The sequence below is a fragment of the Cnephaeus nilssonii genome (assembly GCF_951640355.1).
Source record: "Cnephaeus nilssonii genome assembly, chromosome: 12".
Lineage (NCBI taxonomy): Eukaryota > Metazoa > Chordata > Mammalia > Chiroptera > Vespertilionidae > Cnephaeus > Cnephaeus nilssonii.
In genome coordinates, this window is record NC_137083.1 from 9,168,982 (window position 1) to 9,182,576 (window position 13,595).

General features: G+C 47.5%; 1 protein-coding gene across 2 annotated transcripts in view; it reads right to left on the minus strand.

Annotated features, from left to right (window-relative positions):
* The window catches only part of CHN2 (chimerin 2), a 238,035-nt gene extending 228,687 nt beyond the window's left edge, over nucleotides 1-9,348 (minus strand). The window contains exon 1 of one of the 2 annotated variants that reach the window (XM_079786789.1): nucleotides 6,561-9,348. In XM_079786789.1, the coding sequence (XP_079642915.1) occupies nucleotides 6,561-6,609 (49 nt within the window). In that variant the 5' untranslated portion in view covers nucleotides 6,610-9,348. The remainder of the gene's footprint in view (nucleotides 1-6,560) is intronic. The other variant, XM_079786788.1, reaches the window with a different exon arrangement.
* Between the last annotated feature and the right edge of the window lie 4,247 nt (nucleotides 9,349-13,595).

The window sequence follows — 13,595 nt, forward strand, 5'->3', positions numbered from 1 at the left end:
CGGCTATTAACTGAACACCTTTATTACCAAATGTCTATGGGAACTTAGGCGTTGAATGATTTAAAAGAACACTATAGCCCTGGCCAGTGTGGCTCAGTTGGTTGAGCTCCATCCCATGCACTGAAAGGTCATTGGTCAGGGCACATGCCCAGGTTGCAGGTTCAGTCCACGGTAGGGGTATGTACAGGAGGCAGCTGATGTTTCTCTCTCACATCAATGTTTCTCTCTCTCTCACCTTCCCTCTCTAGTAAATCAATAAAAAACATTTTTAAAAAGAGTAGAAGAACACTATATACTGCTGAGGTTATGCTGTGAATGGGCTGAGATCGGGTGACTGTGATCAGCCACATTGTTGAAGCAAGGCAATGCTGTAATCGGACCATATCGTAAAGGCTATGGTCAGAGAGCGGCCTCCACAAAGGTGTCGATTCCCGGGTAATAATAAAGGAGGGGGAAAGCAGGCTCTTTGCATGATCAGCCTGTGGATGGCTCTCCCTGGGTACACAGCTGAAAAGGTTTGATCAACACTGTCATGCCACACGCCGGGTCCTCATCCTCAGACCCCAGCAGGCAGCCACGTGGGTCCCACAGCTGAGCAGACTGCCTGTGGGGTCAGCACACACCTAACTGGGTTTTCCTCTAGTCATGGGGACGAAATAAACCTCCGCCTTTGTTCCTAACTTTGAGACGTGCGAGTGCATTTGATCACACCAACCAGCCACCCAGAGATGCAGGCATCCACCTTACCCCTCTGACTGGAATCCACGTGAAAAAAAGGGGTACCAGCTTCCTCTCCCACTGCACGCATGGAAGGAGCAGCGGGGAGGTGTGGAGAGGCTTTGGAAACTATTAACAGTAAAGTAGACCAAGTGCAGGATTTATGAAGACCTGAAAATTTAGAAATCTGACCAACATAATAACAGGTGAGATAAGCAAAAGGGAACAAGGATGGGAGGGAGGAAGGAAAAAAGGAAGAAAGGAGAAAAGAATTAAAAAAGGAAGGAAGGAAGGAAGGAAGGAAGGAAGGAAGGAAGGAAGGAAGGAAGGAAATTCCTTTTGAAAATTAAGTGACATATTTCAGGAGCCATGAAATGTGAATATATTCACAAGAGATAAGTGACTGGGGGGTGATAGAGGCTATCAATCATATGTCCATCACTAGGTCATCGTTTCTCTTTCTCTGTATCTAACAATCTTGGCAGGAATCTCTTCTGGCAGAAAACCCTTTTCCAGAACACACCAGTGTGACCCCGCTCACGCACAGGTTTTCCAAACCCAATGTCCACTTATGTTCACCACCCTGCAAACACAGGAGACCCGCGGGGCAGCAGACGGCCCCCAGCAGGACTGACGCGGGGGCCAAGCCCAGGTGGCAGCTCAGAGGACACAACGTCCAGTTCCACCCTGCACAGACTGGCCTCGGAAAATACCTGCTGTTTGCGTCCCCTAGAAGTTGGCCAAAGCAGTTCATAGGGTTGGTGGGAGTGAAGGTCAAGTGGCAGTTTTGCAAAAGGACACAAGCTGGTGGGCCCCTGTCAAACACTACAAACATGCTGCCGTGCTTACGAAGGACTTCCTCTCCTCTCATCCCACATCCCTGGGATTGTCGGTGTTACCTCAAATGGATGGTGGAAATCTAATAAGTTAAAATGAGGTGTGGGAAGGTCACCAGAAAGATAGCAAGGAACAACGATCCAAATCCTAGCAAACAATTTCTCTCAGGGGGTCATTTTAGCCCTGTGAGTTTTTAAAAAAATATGCGGGGGTTTTGGGAATCACCATTTTTTTCTTTTTTGTGTGATTTAAAATAATAAAGGTAATCAAATCTTCCGGCCACTCTAGGTGATTATGTATTTAAATTACCAACAGTGATCACCAAAACAAAGGTAAAGAAATTGCTTTTATACATAATTGAAGAATCCAAAAGAAGACTTCTCTGTTTTGACAAAGATACCCCGTTTTGTAGTGTTAGTTACATGGAGTTTCTGGTTACACATATGTAAGTCTTGGCAGCAGTCTTGTAGTTTTACCTTCTGCACCTGGGACTATGAAAGATTTGTATATGTCACTGGTTGTGGCCCTCCAATAATGAGTGATGAAAATTCCTATTTATCACCTCTACAGTCAATACCCATGTGACAGCAGAAAATAGCTTTACAGTGGGCCTCTATATCCACAGATGTGGAGGACTGACTGTATGCACTGAGGTAGACCATTTTACATGAGGGACTTGAGCATCCTTGGATTTTGGTACCCACTGGGGTCCTGAAACCCATCTCCGTGGATACCAAGGGACGACTGTATTTACCCAGCCCACATTACTGTTGCATAGAATCTAGAGAAATAACTCCCCCAGTCCATTCAAGAATTTTCTTTTCCCAATTAAGGTTTGATAACTATACCTAATACTGATTTTTACTCTTTTTCATTCGCATTTGAAAAGTGGATTTCATTTCTATAATACAGTGTCTTTGTGTTCTCAAAATCTTAACAACTTCTTATCCCGGGGCCCCTTTAATATTTAATATTTTCTTAGTTTAGTTACTTAAAAACATCTCATAGAGTCTTTATTTATTAGTTTACTTGAGTTTTCTTTTCTTTACTGTGTGCAATTATCCATTTCGCAATCACATTACTATATGCAAAATGTTATTTCAATTATAAAAGCAACTATAACCCATGATGATTAAGAGAACTATTTTGCAAATCAATCATTGTTTACTTCACAGTATAATCAAAGGCTTAAGGATAGAGACTTTTTTTTCTGATTTAAAAAAATAATACAGGTAATCAAACCTTCTTGCCAATCTAGGTGATTGTGAAATTTAATTACCAGCAGTTATCTTTAAAACAAAGGCAAAGCAATTTCTTTTACACATAATTTGAATGTTCCAGGAGAAAATTTCTGAAGAGTTCTCAAAAAAAATGTATTTTCAAAATTAATTTTAACTCGATTATTGTATTTGTTATGTGTCGCTTTTTTTTTTCTCATTCCTTCAAGGAGCAAAATTTATTCACACCAAGCACTTAGGTGCTACATTCTATGTTAAATGCTCCACACACATTATCTCATTTAACCCCCATAATATTTCTATTAAGGAGGTCCATTTTATATAGATGAAATGACACATGTGGGTGATGGGGTTCAACAGCAAGTGTGAACATTCTCAGTAAAGTCAGATAACTTTGGGCTCAATACTGAGTAAATGATTAGATCTTTACTCTGTGCAAACACACCCAGACCTGAATCTTCCACAGCTATTTCCCTAAGAGAGGTTTAACCCATGTTATTTGAGTTCACCTCTCCACATGCTGGATACTACAGAATCAACTGTCAATTGCCCAAATATGTCCTAGGGCGTCCAGAGCTGTGTCATTAACCACACTGGTGCCTGAACAGAAAGAAAGCCTCCTACATCCGCAGCAGAAATATGTAGTCTGGCAGCTCAAGGTGTGATGCTGCTTTTGGGCTTATGAGAGTAACTGTGCAGAGAAGAGGAACCACCAAGAAAAAAAGATCAATAGCCCTAAGAAAGGAAGTTGAAAATCAGGTCATGAACTTCATCTCCAGGCCTTTGCCTGAGCTCTTTCCTCTTCCTGAAATACCTTTCCTTTTCTCTGATTTCTGGAAAAATCCTACTCATGCTTCAAGGCCCACCTCATAGGTTATCTCCACTGACTCCTCTAAACTGAGGTCATCCTCTCTTCCCTGCGGTCTCCTCCACATAATTCATTTTATCCAACTGGAAAACAGATTGATAGGTGCTTGTTCACCGCTAATGCTGGAAGGTGAGGGAAAGGGTCTTCATTGATCTTTCTATTCCAAACACGTGGGACAATGCCTGAAACTTTAAAGACACTTAATAAATGCTTGTTCAGTGGAGCTCAGACCTCAAGATCAAGTTTAACATGCAATGCAAGAGGCAGGTTTTTCTGTGTGTTGGACGTATTTCTGCACCCAAAGTCTAAGCTAGTGACTGCCTTTTTTTCTCATTACTCCAAGGAGCAAAACTTATTCACACCAAGCACTTAGGTGCCACACCCTGTGTTAAATGCTCCACACATATAATCTCATTTAATCCCAGCAATATTCCTCTCAAGTAGGTCCTATTACTAGCATCTGCCCTCATTTAGGGATGGGTAAATTGATATTTAAAGAAGTTCAATAACACCTAAAGTTACCCAACTGGTCAGTGGTGGTGCCAGAACTCAAGGACAATAATCCTAGAACTTCAGAGCTAGAAGCAATCCCAAAATTATCTTCCTCACTTAACGCCCTTGACGCTGAGGCTTCTGATTTACTGCCTGGCACATAGTAGGTCCTCCAAAATGGTGATTGACTGATTGATTCTGACCTTTGCCTGGGAGAACCTAGCTGCCATCACCAACAGGCTCTATTCTTTCTTGCCCAACACCTCTCACAGGTGTGAATTGCTTGCGTCCTCTGAATTATTCATGATCCACACCTTGAGAAGTGTGCTTAAAAAGGGAACTACAGTTCTCATTAGCTTTCAAGACAAAATGCCTGACTAATTGGTGAATTAGATGATATAAGCTTCTGGTCCATGCCTACTCACACCAAATAATATATCCATGCCCGGTTTTTGAATTCCAGCTTTCACGTGATTCCCCAGTTTCTATTAGGATGTAAAAGAGTGGTAGCTGAGCAGCCAAGAGAACCAGCACAAGCATCTCTAGCCAGCCTGCAAAGCAATGACCCTCACCTAAAGCTGACACTGAGCCTCAGGTCCACGTGTTCTTCCGAAGGCTGAGTTAGGTTCTTCAAGAAGAGTTCTTAAGCGACATCAACACCTGAGAGTTCAGATGCCACGTCACCCGTAATTCATGGCCTCAGTCCATCATGGGAAATGACTGCCTCCGGGCCCTTCCTCCATTCTTCCCTCCCCTAGCCACGTCTCCCTCCTGAGCTGATTTTCCAAGTGGGAAGTTTGATGAGAGGGATAACCATCTGCTAATCGTGAGCCAAACATCACTGTATTTTAAATTCAATGTTAGTCAACCAAAATGAATTGAAAAGCAGCAGCCCTGGTTTGGGGGCACTAAAAATAAGCTGTAGTATTTGCTGAGTTCTCAGAATTAAAACCACAGGCGGTCAACTTGTTGCTGCTCGTAATCAGATATAGCTGCTCTGTCCCATTGGCTACTACGACGAGGACCTTGAACTGTTAACTATACCATAGGCCGAACAACACTGTGCTTTTGGCTAGCTGGCAGGGATCAGGAAAGGAAGTGCCGTTTCCCTGGAACTAAACTTGCCAGAAAAGATAACAGCTGGCTTTCAGGCCATCACCTGTGGCACATCACAATTGCACCTTAGTCAAATTCACCTGGCATTTATGATTTAATTAGTCACACATCTACAGATATGGTTCCGCCGATGCCTGGCTTGCCGTCTAATGCCTCCAACAATGTGTTTCTTCTTTTGAATTTAATTTTGGGTAACAATAAAACACCACCACACAATAGGAATTAATACCATATTAATACACTGAGCATTCCCATTGGGTCTTCGAGACCTCTTGACCCCTGAATACTGTACACTACACTAAATGTCTTATCAGACATCCCTTGAAGGTTTGTCATTAAAGTTTTCAGGGGTCAGAGAGGTAGAAGAATTCTACCTAATGCATCATTGCGATTAGATTCCTGTCATACTCAGAAACGGGGTAGGGGGGTGGGGGGTGCTTCTATGGATTCCTGCTCCTTCGGATTCATTAGCAATTTTCCCCTCTTCAATGAAACCCGCTGATCAACCATAGAAAAGCTGAAACCCTTTGCTCAGCTGCACTTGGAGGGGAAAAAAAATGTATGCCTGGAAAGTAAAATTACAGAGCGTATTCCAAGAGGCCACACAGGGAAAATCTCTCTCTCTCTCTCTCTCTCTCTCTCTCTCTCTCTCTCTCTCTCTCTCTCTCACACACACACACACACACACACACACACACACGTACAGCCAGGCAAATTGTCAGTGGCTGGGCTCTGCCTCCTGTTTGCTAACTCACTTCAATCAGGACCAAAGGACACACACAATCCCTTCATGACTTCCATCTCAAACCCATGCCCCAAGCGTGTGTCTCCACGGAGCTAATTTCTGAAACAAACAAAGAAAATCAAGTCTGCGAGGAGCGCGGGTTTGCTCCCCTGTGCCTTGCATTCGGGCATCCAGCTTAGCAGTGGCGCTGCACCGCGAGCGGGTCGGGGCGCCCAGAGTCGCCCTAACCTTCCCCGCCCCGCCAGCCCCGGTTCCAGCGGCGCCAGAAAGTGAGAGCCTGCCCGGCTCCTCTCGCCTCTCCCCGCGGCTCTCCAAGCCCCAGATCGCCCGCGTCCGCCAACTAAGGGCGCCACCGCTCTCCCACCTCCGCGCTGTCAGATGTCAGCGGGCACCCAGGGTTCTGGCCGCCCGAACAAGTGTCACACCGGACGCTTGCTCTCACTCAGAGCGCAGGCTAGGCGGACACAGGTAGGCGCTGCCCATCCCGGGGCGCGGGCAGGGGGCGAGGGACCCAGCTCGCAGCCGCGCCCGCCAGGCTGAAACTCACCGGAGGACACGGAGGAGCCGGACAGACTGGAGTTGCTGGACGCTGCCATCGCCGCGCGCCCCGCACGTCGCTGTGGCTCAGCCCCGGTGAGGACGCAGCCTCCGCTGCCCTCGCCCGGCCGCTCGCGGCTGCCGCGGCCCCCAGCCCATGGCAAAGTCCTGGCGGCGCCGAGAGCACCAGCCTCTGGACTCTGCCTGCACTTCCTGCTCCACCAGATGACGCGCTGCCGCCGCCGCTATTTATTTGTGGTTTCCGTCCCTCTCGGCGCCCCAGCGCGCTGTTCTCCGGGTGTCCGGGGGTAGGTAGGTGGGAACGGAGGGGAGGCCAGGGGGCGGCGGAGCGGACCGAGCGTGCCTCCAGCCGAGCCCCGCTGCGGTTAGCGCTCCCCCGCGCACGGCAAGGGCCAGGGCGCCCGGGTGTCCCTGAGCCGCCCCGCCAGCTCCCCGCACCCTCCCTGGCGCTCCTGCCTTCCCAGCCGCACTTCGAGCAGCCCGGGCCAGGGCGGTGGGAGACAGACAGACAGAGCGACCTCCCCCTTCTCCCTCCGCCCCAACTCCGCTCGCGCGCGCACACAAAGGAAGGAGAGGAGACGCGGGAGCTGGGGAGCTGGTTCAGCTGCGGCGGGCTTGACCGCACCTGCCTCGGAGGCTGGAGGGGGGAGGCTGCGGGCTGCAGGGCAGGAGGACCCTGGACCCAGGAGCGGGACCCCTAGGTGCCGGGGAAGCCGCGGGGGGCGGGGGGCGAGGGGCGAGGGGCGAGTGTGGCTGCAGCGCGCAGAGCCGCTCCAAGGGTTTGAACGCGACCAGGAGTGGGGAGTGGGGAGAAGGTGTTGGGGCTCGCTGAGCCCCGCCAGACTAAGGAGCGGCGTGCAGGCCGGGGTGGAAAAGGGTGAGGGTGGGGTGGGGGGAAGGCGGGGTCACTGAGGACACGTTGTTTGGCAGAAGGGGGCCTGGGGGACTGGGGAGCGCTCCTTCCACTCCCCTCCAAACTGTCCTTTGTTGCTCTGGAGCTGATGGTCCCAGCCCTGCAAGAAGGTAAGTTTTCGGAAACACCCTCACAACACCCAGCAAGCCAATCCAGCTGCCCTACGTGCCCCAGCCTCGGACGGTGCCCGAGGGGCCCGCTGGGCTTTTGAGGTTGGCCTTCAAGGAAACAGACACGTTCCAAATATAGCACCAGGCCCACACAAAGCGGGTGTCTCGGAGAAGGAGGCTCTCTACTTCCTCTTGCAGAGGATCCCCACAAAAGGCAGATGCCTGGCCACAGGTCCCCCTGTGCCTTTTCAGGATAAGGCCCTGCTCAGGTGTGAGAGAGAGACTGGAGCACCAGGTGCATCCCTTCCCCCTGTATTTAAACCTAAATTCATCTCGCTGGGAGGAAATACCATGCAGATTAAAAAAAAAAAAAAGTCTATTTCACGCTCCCAGCAGGGTAATCGGTTCTTTCAATCCGGAAGCAACAGAAAACTGTGAAATTTGAACAGAAATTGTTAGATCAAAGGGAAGAGCAAGCATTAAAGGGATGGAAGTGCTCTCATTATGTAGCAAAGTGGAAAGCGTTCGCATTTGGGGAAGTTCAATTTTTAAAAATCTGGTTAAAAGGACATAGTTTAAAAATAATTAGGAGGGACACAGCACAGCAGCCAGTCCGGGGGCGGGGCACCAACCACGCGCCTCTCCTGCCTCACACACAGCGAGTAATAAATGTTGGATTATGCACCCCTGTCACATTTTCTTTGTTTTTTTTTTTAAATATATTTTATTGATTTTTACAGCGAGGAAGGGAGAGGGATAGAGAGCTAGAAACGTGGATGAGAGAGAAACATAGACCAGCTGCCTCCTGCACACCCCCTACTGGGGATGTGCCCGCAACCAAGGTATATGCCCTTGACCGGAATCAAACCTGGGACCTTCCAGTCCTCAGGCCTGACGCTCCATCCACTGAGCCAAACCAGTTTCGGCAACACCCTGTCACATTTTCTAGTTGATTTAAACTAATTGTTTTTTAAGGTTTTTGTTTGTGTGTTTTCTAATGCAGCTGGATGAATAGGTGAGGGCTCCTGAGCACTCTCCAGTCACTGTGCACTGAGTCTCCCTGACCCTCATCTAATGGAACTTGAAACATCCCGCCTGGTATAAAGAGACCCACGCACCCCCACTCACCCTCCCACCCGAATTTTGCTTCTTTCTGTGCCAGGCAGCCTTAATGCAGCCTACGCTGGAGCCAGCCCTTTAAGGGACATATGGCCCATCGCAACCTTGACCTCTCTATCAGAATGGAGCTTCCTGTTTGCCCAGAGTTCTGATCAAAGGCAACATCTACTTGTTTGACAAGAAACCCACGTGTCCCTCCAGGTCCTTAGATGGGCAGCTATCTAAAAACTTGGCTGCCACTTAGTTGTCACCATCTGGGTTCTGAAGACAATAACATCTGGTTTCAAACTCTGGTCCTGCCACTCATTAGCTATATGACCTTGAGCAGTACTTACACTCACTGAGCCTTAGTTTCTGCACCTGCAACCAAGGCCCTCTGATATAGGGCGCTGTGAAGATTCAATGAGTTGATAATGGCAAAGTCACAGTGTAACTGACATCAAGTTCAGGCTCATAAGTGACAGTAAATGGTTCACTTAAAAGACTGAATCTACGATTTGAAAAACTTTTGCTTTCTCCATTGCACCTGGAGATACCTAATCAGCAGTGACTTCTTCTACGAGGGAAAATGTTCAGTCTCTGGCCCAACGTTAATATCTTTCTTGGCCCAAACTGAGCACAGGTTTCATGACTCATCTCAGAAGTCTCACAAAGGGGTGTCAAATTCTGTCTCTGCAGTTTGGAGGACAAGAGCTACCTTCATAGGGCTATACACTGAGTGGCCAGATTATTATGATCTCTGAACGCATAATAATCTGGCCACTCAGTGTATATCCTATATAATAAAAGGCCAATATGCAAATTGTCCCCTTGACCAGGAATTCGACCAGCAGGCAGGCCGGCCAACCACCCATGTCCCCTCCCCCTGGCCAGGCTGGCTGGACCCCACCCATGCACGAATTCATGCACCGGGCCTCTAATATATATATATACACACTGAGTGGCCAGATTATTATGCGTTCAGAGATCATAATAATCTGGCCACTCAGTGTATAGTTGTGGGAGAACGTGCAGCGTGGTCCTGTGAAGTAGATTATTCTTATTATCCCAAATTGACAGCTGAAGAGACAGGACAGAGGGGCACTTGCTGTGAAGGCACCCCTAAGGCACCCTGTGCCGTACAGATGTAGAATAAGACAGACTAATGTTTGCCCACTGGCTCCAAAGGCCAGGAGCAGGATGTAAAGATAACAAACAGACTAGCTGAATAGAAACGGGATGACGGGGGAGGCTTAGCTTGTGGGTAGAGGTGGAGGGGAACTCTGAAGTCCATTATTTTGAAGAACCCAGGAAAAGCTCCAGATTTCAGCACTAAACTCTGAAAGTTGGTTAATCATTTGGAATGTTAAAGCCATCACCAGTGGAGAAAGCTCAGCAGGCGTGATCGCTCACTAGCATTTTTCTTAGGTTCGGAGGCCTCAAGCGCTTGCTGCTCTTGCAAACATTTAATATCAGTAAATGAGCAGGAGGTGGCTAGCACACGATGCTAAGCCCCTCCTCAGTAGGCTCAGGACCTGTTTGTGGGCCTCCTAAAGCATTTTTCCAAATGAAACAGGAAAAAAAAAAAAAAGCTTGTGCATTTTATTCATTCATGTATGTCCTTAATTCTAGGCAGTGACTATTTTTTATTTTTTTATTTTTTTGCCAATGGAAAGGGACATATTGGTACTATAAAGATCTTAGGTCCGTTTGAAAAAGATGTTTTAAGATATGAATACCTTCTTCAAATATTAAAAGAGCTATGGGATGAAAGAAGTTGTGCTGATAATTTGGTCTATTTTGGACTAAAAGCTACAATTGGTTTCAGCTCTCATGCCAACTTAGCATTTAAAGTCTTCCCACCTTCCCTTTCCAAACCTATTTCCTGTTCTCCCCTTCGTAAATGCAACCCCTCCTCACTGTGCCCGGCCCAGCTAAGGGGTCAGCGCCCGCCTTTTCTTCGTTCTCCCTGCTGGGCACCCTCCATATCATGAAAGTTCAAGTGGAAGCCACCTTCCTAGAGAACCTTCCCTGATCCCCAAGCCAGACACCCGCTCTCCTGTAGAATTCCTCTAATCCTTTCTCCGGACCGCCCCACTGGCAGATGCTCTGTCCTGTTTGGCTGGTAAGTTTGCAACATATTGTATCTCCCGACTCCATTACGAGCTTCCAGGGGGCAGGGTCCTTATCTGGCCAGCCTGTGTGTTCCCTACCACGTTTGCACACAATAGGTGCTTTTAGTAGGTATTTGTTGAATAGATGAGTAGACCAAGGAACAAATGACTCCATACATGATTCTCAAGGACACCGCCAATTACATGTCACATCAGTAGCTGTGACCACTCAGCCACAGAGGATGAGTGCAAAGAAGTGGATGTGTGTGTCAGGACTCTGCTGTTTACAACAACAACAGCTGAAATGATGAAAACCTGAGGCTGAAATTTTGATGGAGTAAATGTTTGCAACCCCCACCCCACCTCCATCCCCGGCTGTTACAACTCCTGTACCTCATTGTTTACAGAGTAGCTCGTATGCTACCGTAATTTGTTTATTTTTGCTTTACTGTTCCTTTGAAGTTTAAAGGCAGACATGGAAAACACCGCAGAGTATGGGGCTGCGGTGGTGGGAGCTGGGCTCCCGCGTCCCTGGCACTCTGGGGTGTACGTGAAGGTCATTCCTTCCCTCGGCGCTATGCACAGAATGAAATATTCCTTACTTTCAAGATTAATCCAGTGGCTGGCATGCACAGGAGACTAGTGGGGCTATTTGTCAACTAGCTTTAAATATTTTATGGCAAATACTCCACTCTCCCCTGAAAATTGGTCCTTTCGCCATCAATTTCTCAACATCGATAGACTCTTTGTCGGAGTGAGCAGCATTTCCCTTTGTAGTTAACGCAGTGTTTCTAAAAACAAAGGTGCCTAGTCCTGTTAAAGAGAAAACGTTGGCTCTTTGGGGTAAGGATAGGCGTACCTGGAGGCTGAAGCTCAGAAAGACTCCGTTACCCTGGAAGTGGGGGGACGGCCCAGGGTGGGGTTACCCAGCAGACAGCTCAGACCTGCCTCTGAACAAAAGGAGCCCACACCTGGGGTGCAGACAAAGGGAGGCCTTTCAGTCACCCAAGTCCCAGTTCACATCGCCGGCTGCTGAGGACCCCTAGTGGCCACACATGCCGCCAGCACAGGTGCTCCTGAATGTCCTCACTGACACGCCGAGGGGTCCAGGGGTATCGCCCTGACGCTCCTATTTGGCCACTTAGCTTGCCAAGATCAGACACACACACACACACACACACACACACACACACACACACACTTACCACGCAGCCAGCTACAATCTCTTTGACTTGAAAGCCAGACAGACACACACAGAGACATAAAGGAGGGTATTTCTTTCTGAAGAAAAAGAAAATCAGAATTCAGAGACTTAGAGTTCCAGAAACTCATTGAATGCGCTTTCTTCTGCGTATGGCCTCTCCTGGCTTTGTTCCCTGACACTGTAGATTACAGAAGTCTCCCCCACCCTCCATGCACTCAGAGACATCCAGGAGAAGCTAAAGTGAAGTCCGCTCTGGGCAAAGTTGTGCAGTGAGTTTGTTTATTGTGTCTTCTGGGGCACCTCTGGCTTTGTGCTCCCGCACGATCAAAATCTGCTTCCACAAAGGGTCTGATGGATGGATTCTCTGCTGTGCATCCATCTATGCACTCATTAATTCGCTCTGTGATGTTTGTTGAGCCCTGGGGAGGATATGAGGAAACCATATCCTTGCCCTGTGCATCCTTTAGTCTGACCCCTCCTAGCCTTCCTGGGACATACACATTTCAGCTGGGACAAGGCACAGAAATGATCTCTAATTGGAAATTATAGGTAGGGATTATCCATCGGGTATCAACTTTCTTTTCAGCAGATTTTTTAAAACAAAACCTCCAAAATCAAACCTCAAAGTCTATTTCTAGATAACTAGCATCTTCTCATGCACAGGTTTAGCTTGTCAGCTCAGGGAACCAAGCGAATACTCTGAATGTTCTGTGCCTTCGCTCCCCTGAAAAAGGTCTGACTCATTATTTCCATCTCTTCACCTGTGGCAGCAATGGATTCAGCAACAAAGCAGGAATACCTTTTTTATGAAAAAAAAAATCTTTTTAAGGAGGGAGGGTAAATGGCATTGGAGGAAAGCTAACAGACAATATCTGGGCCAATCATCTGATATAGAAAACATATTTTAGCCTTTTTCAAATATAGGGTGGGGCAAAAGCAGTTGTTTCCAGTTGTTTGTATGGAAAATAGTACAATAATTAATAATAATAGTACAAGAATAAACTCATTGTTTCTCATACTCCCAACTGATTCAAAAAGTACTGTGAACACCTCCTAGAATTCACTAAACCAAATACCTATTTTCACCTGAGTGAGTTCCCGCTCCCAAAGGCTGATTTTAACCCTTTGCACTCGCTTGCTTTTTTCTCAATTCCTTTATTCTAATGCTAACCGTGTCGAGTCACACTCGACATCCGAGTGCAAAAGGTTAATACCAAGGGGAAGACCAAACTTCATGTTTATAGATTACCTGGGAGTCTTGCTAAAATGCAGGTTCAGATTCAGCAGGTAGGTGTGGGGCAGGCCCCGATTCTGTATTTCTGACACCTTCCCAGGTGACACCGCTGTCCCATCAACACACTTGGCAGCAACAAGAACTCTAGGGTTGTGGTTCACAACTCTGCCTGTACCCAAAGGCTTTCAGAAATCCCAACGCCCAGGTCCCATCCCACAGCCATCAAATTGAAATCTCTGTGGGTGGCAACCAAACATCAGTATTTTTTTAAACTCCCTGGTGACTCCAATGTGCTGCTATGGTTTGGAACCACTGATGGGAAACCTGGGGTTTACAGAAGAGATTATACTG